At 44.3% G+C, this 23325-nt stretch overlaps 1 protein-coding gene across 1 annotated transcript in view; it reads right to left on the bottom strand.

Moving 5' to 3' along the window:
* Positions 1 to 8006: 8006 nt before the first annotated feature.
* Positions 8007 to 23325, bottom strand: part of LOC134983256 (zinc finger protein 260-like) — a 77055-nt gene continuing 61736 nt past the window's right edge. Inside the window, exon 6 of the mRNA XM_063948981.1 lies at positions 8007 to 10581. Within this exon, the coding sequence (XP_063805051.1) occupies positions 8843 to 10581 (1739 nt within the window). The 3' untranslated portion in view covers positions 8007 to 8842. The remainder of the gene's footprint in view (positions 10582 to 23325) is intronic.

Genomic DNA, 23325 nt, shown 5'->3' with positions numbered 1-23325 from the left:
ACATACTGATGGGGCGGAGGTTGTCTTCCTGCAGGAAACACATTTCAAGCAAGGGGCTTCCCCTGGTCTTCGCTCTCGTCATTTTTCCACTGCCTACTATAACGATTACTCTGGAGCGAAGGCTAGGGGTGTTGCCATTCTTTTTGCCAAACATTTGAGATTGCAGGATGTCTACGTAAAGTTGATCGGCGATGGGAGAGGGATCCTGGTTAGAGCTACCATGGCCCATCAGACATTCACCTTTGTAAACCTCTACCTTCCTAACCAGGGCCAAACCCGGTTTCTTAGAGAATCGTTGGAACTAATCGAGCAAAACCTACTGGGTACTCTAGTGGTGGGTGGAGATCTTAATTGGATCCTTGAACCTCGCTTGGATTCCTCCTCTGGGTCTCCACGAAATACTCTTAGAGAGTCCAGGCGATTTCGAGCTGTTTTACATGATTTTCAACTGGTTGACGCCTGGCGTCTTCTGCACCCTTCAGACAGGGATTTTACCTTTTACTCACCCCCACATAACTCATATTCTCGGATAGATTACCTCTGCGTGAGCCATGCCCATTTGGATTTATTGGTAGATGCAGCTGTCGGCCAAGTAACAATGTCAGACCATGCACCAATTACGCTAACCCTCGCCCTTCGTCATCCACCCCCCAAACACTGGCGTTGGCGATTCAACGAACAACTCCTTCGGGATCCTGTGTATTGGGGCCAAATTGAGACAGCAATAGACGACTACATCTCTCTGAATGCGACTGGAGATATATCTCCGGTGGTGTTATGGGAGGCACACAAATGTGTGATTAGAGGCCAGTGCATACAACTAGGCTCACATATGAAAAAACAGAAAGCTGAGTGTAGAAACGCCTTATTAGAAAAAATAAAAATACTGGAATTGACTCATAAATCCACGTTGGCGTCAGATACTTTTGTTGAACTCCAAACAGCGAGGCAAGCCCTTAATACTTTACTCAGTGACGGAACTCGTAGGGCTTTCCGTAAATGTAGACATAAATATCATAGATGGGGAAATAAACCCGGAAAGCTTCTGGCACGGGCTCTCAGAGCCCAGAGATCTTTAACATACATACCTAAGCTCACGGGTGCTGACGGGGTATCCCGGGCCTCTGATACGGAGATAGCGGCGATCTTCCATACTTATTACTCAACCTTATACAACCTGAATTCTAGGCGGCCGACAGCTGCACACGCTGATCACAAACACAACATACAAAATTTTTTGGATGAGATCTCTTTCCCGACTCTCCCACCGGACATTGCTCGGGCACTAGACGACCCCTTTACTGAGGAAGAATTGCTAGCTGCCTTAAAGGCGACTCCCAGCGGTAAAAGCCCGGGGCCTGATGGTTTCCCAGTCACATATTATAAGGCCTTTCAGGATAAACTCAGCCCCCTTCTCCTACAGGCCTGCAATGCCATATCACCAAAGGCTCCTTTTTCGAACCAGTCCTTGAGCGCCCATATCACTGTCATTCCAAAAGATTCCAAAGACCCGACGCTCCCTTCTAGCTATAGGCCAATATCGCTACTAAATGTAGATGTAAAATTATTTGCAAAACTCATGGCTAATCGTCTTAAACCGCTACTGCCAGATATAATCCACCCAGATCAAGTTGGCTTTGTTATGGGCAGGGAGGCCAGAGATAATACTATTAGAGTTATTGATCTAATAGCGCACGCGCAGATGACGAATGCGCCTCTCATGCTCCTTTCCACAGACGCAGAAAAGGCCTTTGATCGGGTGGATTGGGATTTTATGGAGGCAGTGCTTCGGCGATTGGGTCTGGGGGATGTTTTCTTACAAAAAATTCTCTCATTATATAGGGCCCCATCTGCTCGGATTAGGGTGAATGGCGTCCTCTCGGAGCCCGTATCAATTACTAACGGCACACGCCAGGGTTGCCCGCTGTCACCCTTAATCTTTGTTTTATGCATGGAGGCACTGGCACGTGCGATCAGATGCAACCCTGACATTGTGGGACTACGGGTAGGTAACACTGACCATCGTTTGGCCCTCTTTGCTGATGACTTATTGGCAGTCATAACGAATCCATTGATCTCTCTACCTAACCTTATGAAGGAATTCGCACGGTTCGGAGATATGTCAAATTTTAAAATTAATTATTCAAAATCTATGGCGATGAATGTCACACTTCCGTCTGCCACGGCATCCCTCCTATCGCAATCATTCCAATTTACATGGCAAAAATCCCATATTACGTATCTGGGAATCCAGATTCCATCGACACTTAACACTATAACTGCTATTAATCATACCCCACTACTCCGCAAACTGAGACAGGAGATGGGGCACTGGCTCACGCAGAGGTTTTCATGGCTAGGCCGTATAAATATAGTAAAGATGAACATTCTCCCCAGGTTGCTATACCTTTTTCAAACCATTCCTTTAAAACTTCCCCCTCAATTTTTAGCTGAAGCACACAAGGCGATAAGCCACTTTGTTTGGGGCGGTCGGAAACCTAGGTTCAAACATAGCCACCTATCTAGACTGAAATCCCAAGGCGGACAGCAATTGCCCATGATCTCTGCATACTACCACGCCGCAATACTGCATAGAGTTGTAGACTGGTCCCGTCCCATCTCACATAGGAAGCAATGGGTCGAACTGGAGTCGTCTTCTACCAGCCTTAACCTACAAGTAGTGCCCTGGCTCCCTAGATTTAATCGCTCATCACATCCCACTGTGGGACCTACTTTGGCTTTATGGCGGACGCTTCGCTATAAGATGGGAATCTCGTCAAAACGAACATCCCTTATGCCTATCTTCGACAACCCGTTATTCCCCCCGGGTGGGTCCAATAGGATTGCTTCTAGATGGGAAGGGGCGGGTGTGACTAGGGTGGGTCACTTGCTTGCACATGGCAAACTCAAAACGTTCTCTGAAATACGGAGAGCGGGCGACATTCCTTCTAAAGATTATTGGTTTTACCTTCAGGTACACCATTTTGTTACCTCGAAACGAGAGACAATAGACTTGTATAAAACTCTCACGCCTTTTGAGTCCATGTGCGACCAGGAGATAACCCCCACACATGTAGTGTCGGGAATCTATAAGATTCTTCAACAAGGTTCCTTTCCTACTGTCCCCTCTTTCTGTGACGCATGGGATAGAGACTTCATGCAACGGGGAATCAAGATCCACTGGGACACACACTGCAAGGTCATGGCACAATGCTCCACTAGTCTGGACGTTGTGGAAACGCAATATAAATTACTAACAAGATGGTATAGATGCCCGTCCCTTCTGCATAAATTCTACCCCTCAGTTTCCCCTTTGTGCTGGCGATGTGGTAGGGATACGGGCACACTGATACACATATGGTGGGATTGTCTGTCGATTGCCCCTTTTTGGAATACGATCATGGACCTATCCACAAAGATTTTGGGTGGCCCTGTCCCGCCGGGTCCGGACTTTTGGCTATTATCGCATTCAGATATACCCCTTTCCCGCTACAAGAAATCCCTCCTTAAACACTTAAATAACGCAGCAAGAGCTGTACTCCCGGTGCATTGGAAATCCACTAACTCACCGACAATATGGGAGTGGTTCCAACGCATTGACTTCTATATGCATATGGAGGATGTTTATTCTGCCGCCTTGGACAAATACTCAGATTACATAGCTACCTGGCTCCCTTGGATTGAATTCAAGATCACTAACACCTATGCTGATTATGCACCCTGACCATACATTGAGGACGGGGGTCCTTAAGGCCCCCGCTTTGGCTTCTGTATTTGCTACATATGTGGCCTACTTACTCCCCTCCCCATTCTGTTTCCCCCCTCTCCCCCTTCTTCCCTTTGTCCTCCTCTTTATCTATTTGTTTCCAAATGTTTACTACCTCACAATTTCTATAAAAGCTATGTTATTAAGCGATATCGATATGAGGTTGTTTTTGATCCCAGATTTTGTACAATCTACCAAACGTGGCACGGTTTAAGAAAAGACAGACGAAACTGTTGATTCCTTTTAACTGCAAACATTTATTGTTGTATATAACGACAGTTGTTAAGACATGAGACTGCTGTCTACATTCTATTCTATGATATGTATGTTAACATATTTGGAAAATGTTTTATATTATAAAATGAAAAATAAAGAATAAAAAAAAAAAAAAAAAGTCAACTAAACACAGTGTGCCTAGACATGTTTGCTCACTCCATGGAGGTGACTGTGGGGTTCTGTCCATACAGGGAGTTGAACATATAAAACAGACATTCCCAGGTGGGGATAGATATAACCTCCTCTGTAAGAGGGAAGCATACTGGATTTGTATGATAGATACTTTGTTCCCTCTAGGTCTCAACGAAAACATTGAGCTGAATAATATATGAATCAATATCTGTATGTTATTCTATTTTATCCTATAGCTTCCTTTTTTTTCTTCTTCCCTCCCCCCTTTTTTTCCCTGGCTGTTTTCTTATCCTTCTGTTGAGAAACTTAGTCTATCCATACATATATATCCTTTGAGATATCTACGGAGTATATTATACACATGGTACTTTGTATCTATCTCTGGATTATTCTTTGTCTAGTGTGATATGAGCAACAATAGACTCATATATATATATATATATATATATATTATATATATTCACCAATTTACACTGAATATGACGATGCACATGGCTTACTCAGATGGTCTCTGTCACAATGACTGATGATTCAGAAAAGATTTTTCAGTTTAATTATTATCTGTATATCTTCGGAACATCTATTTGAATATTTTCTCTCCTACTATTTCGAATACAGTGGTTTGGTCCGATATGCTTTGGGTGGGTTATAAATAGTTTATACAGCTGTAGATATTTCCTTCACCTTAATCTTGCCACAACTTGTGATTTATTTGTTGCCTCTTCTCAATATACGTACCTAATAGATTAAACCTATAATATAAATGTATTCTCCAATAACAACCATTGGGGTGCGTTTCAACCATTCTAAATGGCTGTAAACATTAAAACATATGAACAATTCTATATAAAGTAATTGAGTCTAGGTTGGATTTGAACCGATGACCTCTCTCACTGTAGCTCAGTCACTTACTCACTGAGCTATTTTAGCTGTCTAGTTATTATGAGCTCTTTTGAAATACTTGTTTCTTGGAGCTTTCTAATTAAATTAATGGTTATACTGCTCAGAGATTCCTTTTTATATTGAATATATGTGTTTTCAGAAAGTGGTGGGAATAACTTGAAACACGAAACCCCTTCAAAGGAATAGAGAGGAGAATAAATATTCAAACTATATATAAAAAATAATCTCTATAAATCTCTATAAAGCAAGACGTATATAAAGTCAAAGTAATAAAGCAACATATTAGGTATGTGTGTCATTAGAAATTCTATCTGTATATACATATATATGGGGATTAGTGTGTTCTTTGTTTTCCCACCACTATCTACTAGGAGTACTAATTTTATTGTTTAAGCTTGATATTAAAGGTTGAGTATCCCATATCCAAATATTCCGAAATACGGAATATTCCGAAATACGGACTTTTTTGAGTGAGTGATATAGTGAAATCTTTGTTTTTTGATGTCTCAATGTACACAAACTTTGTTTAATAAACAAAGTTATTACAAATATTGTATTAAATGACCTTCAGGCTGTGTGTATAATGTGTATATGAAACATAAATGAATTGTGTGAATGTAGACACACTTTGTTTAATAAAGTTATTAAAAATATTGGCTACAATTATCTTCAGGCTGTGTGTATAAGGTGTATATGTGACATAAATGCATTCTGTGCTTAGACTTAGGTCCCATCACCATGATATCTCATTATGGTATGCAATTATTCCAAAATACGGAAAAATCCGATATCCAAAAAAACCTCTGGTCCCAAGCATTTTGGGTAAGGGATACTCAACCTGTATCTGTATAGTTCCTTTTTCTTTTTAACAAAAGAGCACCTGTATTAATTACATCATGTGGATCAACTCTATACAAATTAAGCAACACCGAGCATTCACTCAGGTGTGCATATCACCACTCAAAAGCCAATTGGATACAAACGGTTTAAATACCCATTTACTTCTTCATTGGGTATTCATATCTCCTGAGGAAACCGCCGTTTGCCTGTGGCGGAGAAACGCATTGAGGGTTGTAGCTACTGCCGGTCCATTGAAGGAGATTCATCCACTTCGTTTAACCCTGCTATAAACAATTTCATTGATCCTCACTGCTGTCACACGGGACGGAACGCTACTGCCCTCCGCTGTGCCGGGGCACCTGTCTGCAGACTGATCATCGGAGCTCGCGGCATTTCCTTCTGGTCCATCTGTGAAGGATACCTGCAGCCGCTTGTAGCTCACACTGCACTTTGCTATTGACGGGAACCAGCGGAGATTACCAACATTGGGTGAGAACACTGACCTATAAGTGAGGATATTGAACTACTTAAATTATCCACTTTCATACCGTGGGATTCCTCTGGTATATACATAAATTGGAGTACTCCTACACTCTAATATGTTAATTAATGGACCGCAGTACTGCACATATCAGCTGATTCAGCTGCAATGAAATACAATCGATCTAATGTGAGTGATTACAGCTGAATATGTATACAGTTTATATACAATCAGAAATATTGTGGCTACATTTTATCTGGTTATTATTGGCATAACTGTTTTTATTGTGTTGAACTCTAATAAATATTAGAAATATTTTTATTTATATACCATCAGCGCTCTTTTATGTCTCTATTGATACTTAAACAAATCTATATCGTCTAAGGCATCCAGTTGCCGCATAGGAGCTGCTATCTAATAATCAATATATTTGGTGCTCATTTAATACATGTAACATTGCACTGATTTAGCTAGGTAATTATATCTTGCATTTTGTCACCTCACTGACGTGACAGGCTCAGCTGTCAGTCATGCAGCCCCACTGCGCCCACTCTCTCCGTACTCATACATACATGCCTTTCTGGGAGTGTCTCGTCCTGGTTGTCAGTGAGACAGTATATCTGGCACAGCTGTGTAATCATGATGTGAGTGTGTGTGCTGAGTAGTGAGTACTGCTAGCAGCAAGTCTCACCGCTTAACTGCAGTGTAGCAGTGTGGTGGGGGTGGGGGAAGGGGGTTGCTACACCAATGAGTCAAGGAATGGAGGAGTTGGATGGGACTCACACAGCAGGTGGTGAAAAGCTTAAAAAGGAGGAGTGGTTGGAAGGGGAAGGAACTGGTAGGTTCAGAAGGGATTAGTGAGGGTAAGGACTCCCAAGGGAAATTGGAGTGGGATCCCACAGGTACCAAACTGGGTAAAGAGCAGCTTTTAGGAAGGAAATTGGTGAGCCAGTCCCTGTGGTTGACCCTTCTCTGCCTCATGCGGGGTGGATCCTTGGACTCTCCAGTTCCTCAGGAGGCTGTGGATTTTTCTTGCCCACTACCTGGTGGTTCTGTGGCCATCTCAGGCCATGAACCTCCCAGATGCCTGGCCTCCAGATAAACATGAAATGGTCATGGAGGTGGTCCTGGGCTCTGTGAAGGAGGAGGTGGAAAAAGCAAAGGAAAGTTGTGTCCCTTCTGAAGGGGCAATGGTGGACATTGTGAATGGTGAAGGGAAGGTTTTTGTGGGTAAAGGAGTTATTCCATATCTAGCAGAAGCATGGGTCCTCAGCCTATATGATGTGCCACCATTAATGTGGCTTCTGTCTTGTCCGGCCAAGCTTGATTTATGGGCTTTGTAATTTTTTTAAGCAGGATAAAGGCTGATTTTTTTATTTCTGCAATAGACTAGAATAAGTCCAGACAGTCCACTTCCATTATACCACCGGAATGTGACGGTCAGTGACCACCGTGCCATCACTTACCTGTATGCTTACACGAAACAGAATGATGGAACACTTACACGGTTTCTTTACATCTTCTGGGGTCCACTCCAAGATTAGACATTATGGCGTAATTACTCAGACGGGAATATAAAACAGAATAAAAAATAAAAGCTATAATGCATTAGATGCAAACAAAAGCTTTTATTATGAAATACAGGGGAGTCTCCGCACCATATAGATGTAACATACAACAAACCACCGCAGATGGAACCCGAGTGACTCTAATGCACACGATAATGTACAGGGTATATATGGATAGGATCTTGTATCAGAAAACACTCGACACTCCTTATCAAGATGAGTGTCAGCAACAAGTTAGGCAAACTAGAAAAAGTGAAAACACGTTCCAATGGCCGCCATATTGTCGTGCAGCAATACAGATTGTGGAAACTGGTATTAGACATTCACATTTACACAAAGCACAAGATACAAAATAAACAGCAGAAAAAAGACCTAAGCATTTGGGATGTATTATTTAGGAAGTAAATAGAGGTACATTAATGAAAAGCGTGAGTAACAGTCATCAGTCTGCTTGTGAAGGTCTCTAGAGTGGTGGTCTCTTGGACTGTGCAAGGCAGCGAGATCCATGGTCAGGGCTGCAAAGCTAAACGTTCAACCCTTAAATGAATTACTGAATTACAGGAGATTCTTGGTACTGCTGGTAACAGTCTTTCATCTGTAGAAGCAAGCAAGCAGGGCAGTAAGGAGGCAGAAGCTGCTTCTAGTACCTTGGACCATGTAATGCTGGGCTGGCATCATCCACCCCTGGCGCTCAGCTAGACAACTATTTAGGATTGGTATTAGGTTCTCAGTACATGGAGCAAAAAGCAGGTCATCTGCATAGCAGTGGCAGACCAGGCCATGACGTCTGATTACATCACCCAGTGGTAGCATGTATATTTTATAAAGCATAGGAGATAGGATTCACTCTTAACGAACATTGCATGACAGTGATAATTATACTCCAGAAGATTTAAATGGTTCCGTACTTGAGTAATGTCTAATATGTTCAACAAGAGCAGATTTATTTCTCTCACCACAGGAAAATGGCTTCTCATCTGTGTGACTCCTCTGATGTGTAACAAGATTTGATTTATATGCAAAACATTTCCCACACTCAAAACAGGAATACGGCTTCTCACCTGTGTGACTTCTCTGATGTGGAACAAGATCTGATTTCCGTGCAAAACATTTCTTACACTCAGAACAGGAATACGGCTTCTCACCTGTGTGACTTCTCTGATGTGTAACAAGAGCTGATTTCCGTACAAAACATTTCCCACACTCAGAACAGGAAAATGGCCTCTCACCTGTGTGACTTCTCTGATGTGTAACAAGAGCTGATTTCTGTGCGAAACATTTCCCACACACAGAACAGGAAAATGGCATCTCACCTGTGTGAGCATGCTGATGAATAACAAAATGTGATTTGTGTGCAAAACATTTCCCACACTCAGAACAGGAATACGGCTTCTCACCTGTGTGACTTCTCTGATGTATAACAAGAGATGATTTCCGTGCAAAACATTTCCTACACTCAGAACAGGAATATGGCTTCTCACCTATGTGACTTCTCTGATGTCTAATAAGATTTGATTTCGATGAAAACAATTTCCCACACTCAGAACATGGAAGTGGCTTCTCACCTGTGTGACTACTCTGATGTATAACAAGAAGTGATTTCTGTGGAAAACATTTCCTACACTCAGAACAGGAATATGGCTTCTCACCTGTGTGACTTCTCTGATGTGTAGCAAGAACTGATTTATGTGCGAAACATTTCCCACACTCAGAACAGGAAAATGGCCTCTCACCTGTGTGAGCATACTGATGAATAACAAAATGTGATCTCTGTGCAAAACATTTCCCACACTCAGAACAGGAATACGGCTTCTCACCTGTGTGACTTCTCAGATGTATAACAAGAAATGATTTAGTTGCAAAACATTTCCTACACTCAGAACAGGAATATGGCTTCTCACCTGTGTGACTTCTCTCATGTCCAATAAGAGCTGATTTCTGTGCAAAACATTTCCCACACTCAGAACATGGAAATGGCTTCTCACCTGTGTGAGTTCTCTGATGTGCAACAAGACGTGATTTCCGTACAAAACATTTTCTACACTCAGAACAGGAATATGGCTTTTCACCTGTGTGACTTCTCTCATGTCCAATAAGAGCTGTTTTCTGTGTAAAACATTTCCCACACTCAGAACAGGAATATGGCTTCTCACCTGTGTGACTTCTCTCATGTCTAACAAGATTTGATTTATATGTAAAATATTTGCCACACTCAGAACATGGAAATGACCGCTCACCTGTGTGACTTCTCTGATGTGTAACAAGAGCCGATTTATATGTAAAACATTTCCCACACACAGAACATGGAAATGGCTTTTCACCTGCCTTAACTGGCTGATTGGTAATACGCTTTGTGTTCTGTGCAAAACATCTGGCATCTATAGAACAGGGAAACACTGTATCTACTCTCAGAGCTGTATCAGATGCACCAATATCAGAGTGATCAGGAGAACATTTCCCAGGATCAGAGGGATCAGCTGATAGAGCTGGATGTATAATTGGGGTAATGGGGTTAGCAGCTGGAGAATTCTGTCTACTGTCATTATCTTTTATTTCACAATCCGGGGATAACATTAGATGTCCTTCTGAGATATTCCTGCTTGTGTGTCCATCTGCTGGAAATAAAATACATTAATATATAAAAGGAGTAGACAAGACCCAGGGTGTTACAGGATACAATATATAATTCTATAACTGAAATTTTTTACCTGTAATCATTGCTTTTATGATTATTAAAAAACAAAAAACGGCTAGGATGCTTAAACTGGAGCTTGATCAATACTGAACGCTCATGTGGGATTACTAGAGGTGACATGGACACTCATGTGGGATTACTAGAAGTGACATGGACGCTCGTGTGGGATTATTAGAGGTGACATGGATGCTCATGTGGGATTACTAGAGGTGACATGGATGCTCGTGTGAGATTACTAGAGGTGACACGGACGCTCGTGTGGGATTACTAGAGGTGACACGGACGCTCGTGTGGGATTACTAGAGGTGATATGGACACTCGTGTGAGATTACTAGAGGTGATATGGACACTCGTGTGAGATTACTAGAGGTGATATGGACACTCGTGTGAGATTACTAGAGGTGACATGGACACTCGTGTGGGATTACTAGAGGTGATATAGATGCTTGTGTGAAATTACTAGGGGTGACACAGACGCTCATGTGGGATTACTAGATGTGACATGGACACTCATGTGGGATTACTAGATGTGACATGGACACTCATGTGGGATTACTAGAGGTGACATGGACACTCATGTGGGATTACTAGATGTGACATGGACACTCATGTGGGATTACTAGATGTGACATGGACACTCATGTGGGATTACTAGAGGTGACATGGATGCTCATGTGGGATTACTAGAGGTGACATGGACGCTCAAGTGAGATTACTAGAGGTGACATGGGCTTTGCAATAATAAAACAGCAAAGAAGAGAAAGTGCTGTCCTGTTTGTTTATTAAGTGAAGTATGTAAGATAAATCAGTGATATATAAAACACAAAGGTTATTGTATAAAGGTGAATAAAGTAATAAAAAAACAAGTGGTTTTTGTAGTTAAACATCGGCATGTATATTATATTGGGGGATAATTGATTCAGTGCTGGTAATCCTGGTCAGTAAGAATATATTAATATATTACACCCATACGAGGATGGGATAAATTCCACATTTAATAATATTGTGGCAGAGTTTCGTCCAGCGGAAATCTCAATGTAACATCACACTGTATGTATAAACACTTTATGGGGGGGGATTCAGTTCATCGCAAAAAATCTCTATCCAATTAGCCGCAAAAAGTTATTGGTGATAATTCTCCATAGGTTTTTTTAATTTGCGCACAAATGTCTGCACACTGAGCAGTTGTGCGGTGTTAGGAGGAACTCATTTAAAAAGCCTTTTTAAATGTTTCCTACTGTATTGTCTTACTCACCTATAGTTTCTTACTGTATTGTCTTACTGACCTATAGTTTCTTACTCTATTGTCTTACTGACCTATAGTTTCCTACTGTATTGTCTTTCTGACCTATAGTTTCCTACTGTATTGCGTTACTGGCCTATAGTTTCTTACTGTATTGTCTTACTGACCTATAGTTTCCTACTGTATTATCTTACTGATCTATAGTTTCCTACTGTATTGTCTTAATAACCTATAGTTTCTTCTGTATTGTCTTACTGACCTATAGTTTATTTCTGTATTGTCTTACTGACCTTGTATCCTACTGAATTGTCTTACTGACCTATAGTTTCCTTTTCTATTACATAGTAACATAGTATCTAAGGTTGAAAAAACAAGATTTGAATTACCTACCGGTAAATCCTTTTCTCGTAGTCCGTATAGAATGCTGGGGTCCATATTAGTACCATGGGGTATAGACGGGTCCACCAGGAGCCATTGGCACTTTAAGAGTTTAATAGTGTGGGCTGGCTCCTCCCTCTATACCCCTCCTACCAGACTCGGTCTAGAAACTGTGCCCGAGGAGACGACATACTTCGAGAGAAGGAAATACACAGATAATGGTGAGATTCATACCAGCTCACAGAACAGGCAAATCCGGCCAACATGCCGGAAAACTCAGCAACAACTGAAACAGTAAATAACGCAGAACTTACCTAGGAACCAGGCAGTACGGAACTAGAAAACCAAAGCAGGAAAACAAAGCGCTGGGCGGGCGCCCAGCATCCTCTACGGATTACGAGAAAAGGATTTACCGGTAGGTAATTAAAATCCTATTTTCTCTTACGTCCTAGAGGATGCTGGGGTCCATATTAGTACCATGGGGATGTACCAAAGCTCCCAGATCGGGAGGGAGAGCATGGAGGGTCATGCAAAACTGCTTGACCAAACTTGAGGTCATCATAGGCCAAGGTATCGAATTGTAAAACTTAGCAAACGTGTTTGACCCAGACCAAGTAGCTGCTCGGCAAAGCTGTATAGCCGAGACACCCCGGGCAGCCGTCCAGGAAGAGCCCACCTTACGAGTAGAGTGGACCTTTATATTTTGGACACTGCAATCCTGCCGTAGAATATGCATGCTGGATGGTGAACCTGATACAGCGTGAAATCGACTGCTTAGAAGTAGGACACCCAATTTTCTTGGGATCATAGAGGACAGAGAGTCAGTTTTCCTATGACTAGCCATCCTCCTCACATAAATCTTCAAAGCCCTCACAACATCCAAGGCCTTTGAAGCAATTGAGGTGTCAGTAGCCACTGGCACCACAATAGGTTGGTTGATATGAAAAGCTGATACAACCTTAGGCAGGAACTGCGGACGAGTCCTGAGTTCCGCCCTATCTTAATGGAAGATCAGACTTTTACAGGACAAAGCCCCCAATTTCGACAAGCGTCAAGCAGAAGCTACGGCCAACAAAGTGACCGCCTTCCATGTGAGAAACTTGATTTCAGCCTCCTGTAGAGGCTCAAACCAATCAGATTGCAGGAACTGTAATACCACATCAAGATCCCAGGGTGCCATTGGCGCCACAAAGGGAGGCTGGATGTGCAGAACCCCTTTCAAAAAGGTCTAAACCTCAGGGAGGACAGCCAATTGCTTTTGGAAGAAAATGGATAAAGCCGAGATATGAACCTTGATGGAGCCCAATCTCAGGCCCATATCTACACCTGCTTGCAGGAAAAGGAGCAAACGTCCTAGTTAAAACTCCACCGCAGGAAATTTCTTGGATTCACACAAAGACACATTTTTTCCAAATTCGATGGTAATGTTTAGATGTTACCCCTTCCTAGCATGTATCATAGTAGGAATCCCCTCACTCGGGATACCCTTCCCAGCTAAGATCTGGCGCTCAACCGCCATGCCGTCAAACGTATTAAGTCTTGATAAGCGAACGGCACCTGCAGCAGCAGATCCTCCCGAAGAGGTAAGGGCCGTGGATCTTCCAGCAGAAGCTCCAGCAGATCCGCGTACCAAGCCCTCCTTGGCCAGTCCGGAGCAATGAGGATTGCCAGAACCTTTGTTCTTCTTACAAGTTGAAGAACTCTTGGAATCAGAGGAAGTGGAGGGAACACATACACTGACGTGAACACCCACGGTGTTACCAGTGCGTCCACCGCCACTGCCTGCGGGTCTCTCGACCTGGAACAGTACCTCTGCAGCTTCTTGTTGAGGCGGGAGGCCATTATGTCTATGTGAGGAACCACCCACCAACCGGTTACATCCTCGAACACCTCCGGGTGGAGGCCCCACTCTCCTGGATGGAGATTGTGTCTGCTAAGGAAGTCTGCTTCCCAGTTGTCTACTCCCGGAATGAAGATTGCTGACATCACCACTGCATGCCTTTCTGCCCAGAGGAGGATTCTTGACACCTCTGACATTGCAGCCCTGCTCTTCGTTCTGCCTTTTCAGTTTATGTAGACCACTGTGGTCACGTTGTCCGACTGAACCTGAACAACTCGAGCCTGTAGGTGTGCTGCTTGAAGAAGGCCATTGTACGCGGCCCTTAGCTCCAGGATGTTTATTGGGATAAGGAATTCTTGATACGACCACCTTTCTTGGAAGGTTTCTCCCTGAGCGAATGCTCCCCAACCTCTTAGACTTGTATCCGTGGTTAGAAGGATCCAGTCCTGAACCCCGAACCTTCAGCCTTCCAGAAGGTGTGGTAGTTGTAGCCACCACAGGAGCGAAATCCTGGCTCTTGGTGACAGACGTATCCTCTGGTGCATATGTAGGTGAGATCCCGACCACTGGTCCAAGAGATCCAGCTGAAAGGATCGAGCATGAAACCTTCCGTACTGCAGAGCCTCGTAGGAGGCAACCATCTTCCCCAGAAGGTGGATGCACTGATGAACCGATACCCGGGAAGGCTCCAAGACATCCTGGACTATTGTTTGAATCACCAATGTTTTCTCCACCGGTAGAAACCCCCTCTGCACCTCCGTGTCGAGGATCATTCCCAGGAAAGCCTCCTTGTTGGCTCCAGATGAGACTTTAGAAGGTTCAGGATCCAACCGTGCTCCTTGAGCAGTTGTGTCGTGAGAGCAATGGATCTTAACAACTTCTCCCTGGATGACGCCTTGATCAGGAGATCGTCCAGATACGGAATTATGTTCACCCCCTACTTGCGGAGCAGAACCATCATCTCTGCCATCACCTTGGTGAAGACCCTCGGTTGAAACTGATAGTGATCGTCTAACAGTCCAAACCTGAGATAAGCCTGATGCGGCGCCCAAATGGGAATGTGGAGGTACGCATCCTTGATGTCCAGGGACACCAGGAATTCCCCCTTCGTCATTCCTGAGATGACAGCTCTCAGAGACTCCATCTTGAACTTGAACTCCCTGAGATAAGCGTCCAAAGACTTTAAGTTCAGAATTTGCGGTACAGAACCATCCGGCTTCGGTACAACAAAAAGGTTCAAATAGTAACCCTTGTACCACTGATGAGGCGGAACTGGAACAATGACCTTGGACACTAGCAGTTTTCAGATAGTTTCCAGAAGAATTGCTCTGTATGCCGGCAAAGCCGGTAAGCCTGCTTTGAAGAAACGGTGAGGTGGGAAAGTTTGAAACTCCAGTCTGTACCCCCTGGACACTATATCCTGTATGCAAGGGTCCAGACCAGACAACACCCAGATGTGGCTGAAATGCCAGAGTCTTGCTCCCACCTGACCTTACTCCAGGCTGTGCGGTCCACCGTCATGCGGAGGACTTGGGGGTACCAGATGCAGGCTTCTGGTCTTGGGAACCTGCGGGAGCAGGCTTTTTTCCTTTAGAACAACCACCTCTGAAGAAGGTGTGAGAAGGCTTGTTCTTTCTAGGCCTCGCGGGACAAAAGGACTGTGACATGGCTGGTGTAAAAGGTTTCTCTGTAGCCGGTGCAGCTGAGGGGAGAAAAGGAGACTTACCCGCCGTAGCCGTGGCAATCCATGCATCCAGCGCCTCCCCAAATAAAGCCTGACCTGTGTAGGGTAGGCCCTCCACGCATTTCCTGGATTCCGCGTCTGCAGACCATTGGCGTAGCCAGAGACCCCTGCGAGTCGAGACGGACATGGAAGAGATCCCTGCAACCATGGAACCCAGGTCTTTCATGGAATCTACCAGGAACCCTGCAGAATCCTTAATGTTACGTAAGAATAAATCAACGTCACCTTTATCCATCGTAGTCAAGTCCTCCTGCAGAGTGATTGACCACCTGGCTATAGCTTTAGAAATCCATGCACAGGCAATAGTAGGCTGCAGTATAGCCCCTGAAGCCGTATATATGGATTTGAGCGTAGCATCCACCTTGCGATCAGCTGGGTCCTTCAATGTGGTAGATCCCGGGACTGGTAAAACCACTTATTTTGACAGCCTGGAAACAGAGGCGTCCACTATAGGTGGAGACTCCAATTTCTTTCTATCATCCTCTGGGAATGGAAAAGCAACCAAGACCCTTCTTAGGGATCTGGAATTTCTTCTCCGGATTTTCCCAGGCCTTTTCAAATATAGCATTTAATTCCTTAGATGCTGGAAAAGTGAGAGGGGCCTTCTTACTGTCCGTGAAAAAGGCCTCCTCTACCTGCTCAGGAGGAGTGTCCGAAATACGCAACACATCCCATACGGCCTCAATCTTCAACTGCACCCCCTTAGCAAGTGATGCCGTCCCCCACAACACATCCCCGTCACCGTCTGCAGTGTCAGAATCGGTGCCTGTGTCATCCTGCATAATCTTGGCAAGCGCACGTTTGTGAGAATGTACCGCAGGGGACCCCGAGGGAGCAGTATCAGACCATACCACCATAGAGGATTGCAGTACCTGTGTGACATGCTCAGTTCTTGGAACCCTCTCAGAAATTTGAGAAATAGTCCCGCTAAGAGAGGCTAACCATTCTGGCACTCTAGCTGGGATCTGCGCTACAACAGTGCAATCCTGATTACATGGGATGGGATCTTCCTGAGAAGATAAATCCTCTGCAGCATATGAAACAGAGTCTCTAGACATGTCTGCTAATACACCCCACACACACACACACACAGGGTACTGGGCAGACAGAATTCCCCCCCCAAGAATGGCAGAGAGACAAAGAGATTGGAGCCAACCCACACACAGCGCATCACAGGTATAGGGAGACCCTAAACCAGCGCTGACTGTGTCCCTTAATAGGGGACACAGTCTTACACAGCCTCCCCTCCCTTCTACAACCCCCCGGTACCGTACAGATAGCTGGAGTTGCACTGGAGGGACTGATCTTCCACTTGCAGGCAGGAAAATGGCGCTGAAACGCTGCTGGGTCTGCTCTGAGAAGCTCCGCCCCTTAATGGGGTGGTCTTCCCGCTCTTCATAGATTATACTGGCCTGAGGTTTTGTGTGCTGGCTGAGATCCGCAGATGCCGAAAGGCTGGAATGGTCAGTGTAGAGTTAGGCGCTGGCTCAGGGCGCCCCTCACAGTGCCGAACATAGTTACCGCTGAGCTGTCCGGGAGCGCAGTACCTACCCTGTAGCCGCCATCTTCACACCGACCCACCGTTTGTTAGGGGGGATGGTAACTCACTTGCCACACTTCAGCTCTGCAAGGGGGCGGCGGCATGCTGCTGGGGTGATCGTTCCCCTGTGGCGGGGAGCGATCTATCCCCTCTGGAGCTCAGTGTCCTGTCAGCGGAGACAGTGGCTTAGACCCCGCAGGGTGGACACTACTTCCCCCCTCAGTCCCTCGATGCAGGGAGGCTGTTGCCAGAAGCCTCCTGGTAAAATAAAAACTCTAAGAAAAACGTTTACTAAAAAAACTTTGTAGAGCTCCTCCGGGCACATTTTCTAAATGACGTCTGGTAGGAGGGGCATAAGGGGAGGAGCCAGCCCACACTATTAAACTCTTAAAGTGCCAATGGCTCCTGGTGGACCAGTCCATGGTATTATGGACCCCAGCATCCTCTAGAACGTAAGAAAAAAGAATTTGTCCATCGAGTTCAACCTATTTGTGGTTTCCTGTGCAGTATTATTTTTGGCCTAAGTTTTGTCTGATGCTGATGTCGGCCGTTGTGTTTATTCCTTTTTTTAATAACTGTAGTGCGTGACTATCTATGCACCCTAACCCTGGATATCCATATCCATTGGGAATTTATCCAACCCATACTTAAAGGTGTTGACTGTGTCCGCCATTATAACTCTAAGGCTGGGAATTCCAAACACGTATTGTCCTTACTATGAAAAAAACATTTCCCGGCTTTGTGCGGAATCTCCTCTACCCTAACCTAAGCAAGTGTCCATGTGTCCTCTGTGCTGATCTTACCAAACACAGGTCCCACGCAAGCTCCGTGTATTGTCCCCTTATATATTTGCAAATGTTGATCATGTCCCCTCTTAGTCTCCTCTTTTCCAGTATAAACATGCCTAGCCTAGCAAGCCTTTCCTCGTACTCCAGAGTCTCCATGCCCGCCTCTGAACCTTTTCTAGCTCCAGAATATCCTTTTTGTAGTATGGTGCCCAAAATTCTACACAGTATTCAAGATGTGGCCTCACTGGTGATTTATATAATGGGAGCATAATACTCTCGTCCCTTGCATCAATACCCCGTTTTATGCATGCTAATATCTTTTTAGCTTTCTTTGCTGCAGTCCTACTTTGGGTACTTCTGCTTAGTTTGCTATCTATGAGGACACCTAAGTCTTTTTCCAGTACAGAATCCCCCAAAATTGCCTTATTTAGTATGTAGGTGTTACTTTTGTTCTTGTTACCACAGTGCATTACCTTACACTTGTCTGTGTTGAAGCTCATTCTCGATTTGGCTGCCCATGCTTCTAGTTTAACCAAGTCGTTCTGAAGGCTCAGCATCCCCCTCCGTTATTTAAAACCTTACACAATTTGTTATCGTCTGCAAAAATTGACACCATGCTCCCTAGACCTTCTGTTAGGTTGTTAATGAAAATGTTGAACAATAGCGGTCCTAGTACAGACCCTTGTGGCACACCACTTAGCACTTCATTCCAATTTGAAAATAATCTATTAACCACAAAGCGCTGCTACCGAATATCTAACCAATTTCTGACCCAAGTGCATATTGTGCTTCCTTGCCCTATTTCTTGTAGCTTATAGATAAGACACATGTGTGGTACTGTGTCGAAAGCTTTGGCAAAGTCTAAAAAGATTACATCCACCTCCTTACCCTGATCAAGGTGCGCACTTACGGTTTCATAAAAGCCAAGTTGGTTTGACATGATCTGTCCTTCACAAATCCATGTTGATTCCTTTTAATGACCTTATTGAACTTCTGAATACTGTCCCTTAAAATACCTTCCAATACTTTCCCCACTATAGATGTAAGACCTGAACCCTCTGGCACTTTCTCTTCATTTGATCCCACAAGTGAAGATGAAGTTTCATCAGTCTTTCCATCCTCCTACTCCACTACCTCTCCTCTTGATCCTGTACCCTCACAGGTCAGTAAAACTTTGTCTCCTGTGCTTATCCCAACCTTAACTAAAATCTGTAATTTCTCTCTCTCTACTGGTATCTTTCCCGCTCTGTTTAAACATGCAGTGATTACTCCCATTCTAAAAAAAATAGAACTCTGACCCAAACACACTCTCTAACTACCGTCCCATTTCTTAGCTACCAGGTCCCTCCAAGCTACTTAAGAGACTTGCCTACACTCGCCTTACACACTTTATTAACTCCCACAACTTATTGGACTGACTTCAGTCAGGCTTTCGTGCCCAACTCTCCACAGAGACGGCACTGACCAAAGTAGTGAATGATCTAATCACTGCCAGATCAAAAGGCCATTACACACTACTTATTCTTCTAGATCTCTCTGCTGCTTTTGTCACTGTTGACCACTCTTCTCATACAAACACTACAATCCCTAGGTCTTCAGGACACAGCCCTTTCTTGGTTTTCATCCTACCTATCTAATCGCTCTTTCAGTGTTCACTTCTCTGATTCTACCTCCTCTTCTCTACCTCTATCAGTTGGAGTACCGCAAGGCTCAGTCTTAGGTCCTCTGCTTTTCTCAACCTATACCTCCTCTTTTGGTAAACTAATCAGCTCCTTTGGATTTCAGTATCATTTGTACGCTGATGACACTCAAATCTACCTATCCTCCCCAGATTTGTCACCATCTGTATTGGCTCGTGTCACTGGATGCCTGTCTGCCATTTTATCTTTGATGTCATCTCGCCACCTCAAACTCAACATTTCCAAAACACAATTAATTATTTTCTCACCAGCTAAAAGTAGTTACCAACCTGATATCTCCATAACTGTTGACAATGCAACTATCCACCCTACCCCACAAGCTCGTGTCCTAGGTGTCACCCTTGACTCTGAACTGTCCTTTGTTCCACACATTCAATCTGTCTCTAAATCATGTTACATGCACCTAAAAAACATATCCAAAACATGCCCTTATCTTACACAAGACACAGAGAAAAACTCTAATCCATGCACTCATCATCTCCCACATTGATTATTGTAATAGTCTCCTTACTGGTCTTCCCAAACATAGGCTCTCACCACTACAATCCATTTTAAATGCAGCTGCAAGGCTAATCTTCCTCGCCAGACGTTCTTCATCTGCTGATCCACTCTGTCAGTCCCTCCATTGGTTACCTGTTTTCTACTGTGTCAAATATAAAATACTTTTACTTACATACAAGGCTATTAACCAAACTGCACAATCATACATCTCCTCACTCATCTCAAAATATCTCCCTACCAGACCTCTCCGCTCTGCACAAGTTCTGCATCTCTCAACCATATATATTACCTGTTTCCACACAAAATTACAGGACTTTACCCGGGCTTCACCCACTCTGTGAAATGCACTCCCACGCACAATAAGACTCTCCTCTAGTCTCCAAACCTTTTAACATTCCCTGAAAACTCATCTCTTCAGACAAGCCTACCAAATTTCAGACCCACACACATAACCTTCAATGCTTCCCTATCCAGTTACATCCCCTCTGTACAGTCCACATAACCTCACATTTTGTCTTCCAACATTGCTGGGTGATCATATCATACAACTCATTAAGAACCTAGCAATCTGGTGGACCATTATGCAACAGGTAGCATCTATCCTTGTGTATCAATGCCTATTTTCTCATAGATTGTAAGCTTGCGAGCAGGGCCGTCCTACCTCTATGTCTGTCTGTTTTTACCCAGTTTTGTTCTGTAACTGTTGTTCTAATTGTAAAGCGCAACAGAATATGCTGCACTATATAAGAAACTGCTAATAAATAAATAAGACTAACTGGTCTATGTGCACCAGGATTCTCTGCTCATGCAGGTAAGAGAGCAATGACATGTTTTACTTGCTTGAGGAAGAATATTGGAAAGACAATACCAACAGAGCCATCCCATATTCCTCCTACAGACAGACCTTTTCAGGTAATACAAATCGACTTCATACAGTTACCACCCTGTGGAAATTTGAAATATGTGTTAGTCTGTATCGATGTATTTTCCAACTGGGTAGAAGCGTTCCCTGCTGCCACAAATACTGCTACGTTCCAGAAAATTGTGCAGGAATTTGTGTGTTGATATGGTATTCCTAGAATGATTGAAAGCGATAGGGGTACCCATTTTACAGGTGAAGTCTTTCAGGTCATGTGCAAACTGATGGGTATTAATAGCAAGCTACATACTCCGTACCGCCCACAGGCGAGTGCAAAGGTAGAGAGAGTGAACAGCACTATTAAGAACAAGCTGAGCAAAGTGATGGCTGAAACTGGATTGCTGTGGCCAGAAGCTTTGCCACTAGTGTTATACAGCATCAGAACCACTCCCAGGTCATCGCTTAACTTATCACCCCTTGAAATTCTTTTTGGTCGACAACCTCATGTATTGATAGACCCCCAGGATGATTTGAAATGCAATAATGATATGACTGTGAAATATTTGGTTAGGATGAGCCAGCAGCTGAGAAATCAACAAAGAAATCTAAAGCTGGTGATCCCTGACCTACCGAACAGTAATTGTCATGACACTGAGCCTGGGGATTATATGATACAAAATTTTCTACGCTCAGGTTGCCTCATTGACAGGTGGGAAGGACCGTACCAAGTCTTGTTAACCAGCACTACAGCATTAAAGGTCCCCGAAAGAGAGACTTGGGTCCACTCGTCCCACTGCAAGAAGGTCACTGACCCGGAGAAGACTCGTAACAAAGAGCAGAGTGTAGAGAACCTCGTATCACTGGAGTGTTTGTTCCAGGAAAGTTGAGAGGCAGGACTGTTGAAAGGCACCTGAGCATGGAGAGCAACAAGATCAAGGACGGTTGTAGCACCATTTTCTTTTTTCACCTCCCCCTGCATTGTCTTTTCTTTTCTCCTTCTTATTTTCCTTCTTTCCCCTAACGAAATGGATCTATCACAAGAGACTGCGTTTCGGGTTATGCTAGTAATTCTGTTTTTTATCAGGACAATTTGCTTTGGTGGGGGTCCCAGAGAGGTCGAGCAAGGATCTAGAATGCGTTCTGATGGCGAGTACGAATTTGTAGGATCTCAGGAGCAGCACATCACTCGAGTAAAGGTTGGTATCAGTAAGGGCTCTGGTAGTCATGGAGCTCGGAGGCAATGTGATGGGCTATTGTCTGATGATATTGTATTTGTAGGAATTGTGAGAACATAGTCGAAGTCGGGTGCATCCAGAGATGTCAGTCCAACATTAATATCGATATGGACCGACATCTGTTGAGTGATTACCACTCATTAGTGTCAGGAACTGGTGCAGAATCCGGAATTCAGGATCAGGTACCAAGTGGTTGACGTTACCCAGAACAGAGGCGCGGAGTCTAACACACCGGGAGGTTTTCACCAGGGAACCCCGCAAGGGGATATGGGCTTCGCTGCTTCCGACGTGCAGGTCGCGGGCCCCTGTCTGGGTCACTTGATACCTGAACTGGACTAGAGTTATGGTAGAGGTGTTGTATATGACAAACCGCAGGGATACACAGGAACAAACAGGAACTGGAGAAGGTGGCAGGGTGCACACGGCCAGATGGTACGCTAGGGCCGTGGAGATGGAACAGCAGTAGGCACTCCAGGGGTGACTCAGGAGGTAGCGGCACACAGACAGACTGGGGTGCAGACACTTGGAGACAGGGCAACGGCAGTCGGCAGACTAAAGTCGTCAGCAAGATGTTGAAGCTGGAATTCAATACTGGAACAAGGCAATACCCACTGGACAGATGAACTGAGACCAGAGAGGAACCAGAGAGCAGAACACCACATGGAGTAGCTATAACTGGCAAAGCCTCTTGGGATTGAGAGGCTTAAAAGAACAGGCTGGACCAATCAGTTGTGAGCACCAGACAGGCCCCCAGTAATTGATATAACATGCAGCTGCAGTGCAGACTGAGCAGACTGACAAGCTGAATAGTAGTTTTCAGGTAACGAGCTGTAATT

This window comes from Pseudophryne corroboree (genome assembly GCF_028390025.1).
Source record: "Pseudophryne corroboree isolate aPseCor3 chromosome 3 unlocalized genomic scaffold, aPseCor3.hap2 SUPER_3_unloc_103, whole genome shotgun sequence".
Taxonomy (NCBI): domain Eukaryota; kingdom Metazoa; phylum Chordata; class Amphibia; order Anura; family Myobatrachidae; genus Pseudophryne; species Pseudophryne corroboree.
Note: the sequence above shows the minus strand (reverse complement) of the source record. Positions and strands in the feature narration are given on the sequence as shown.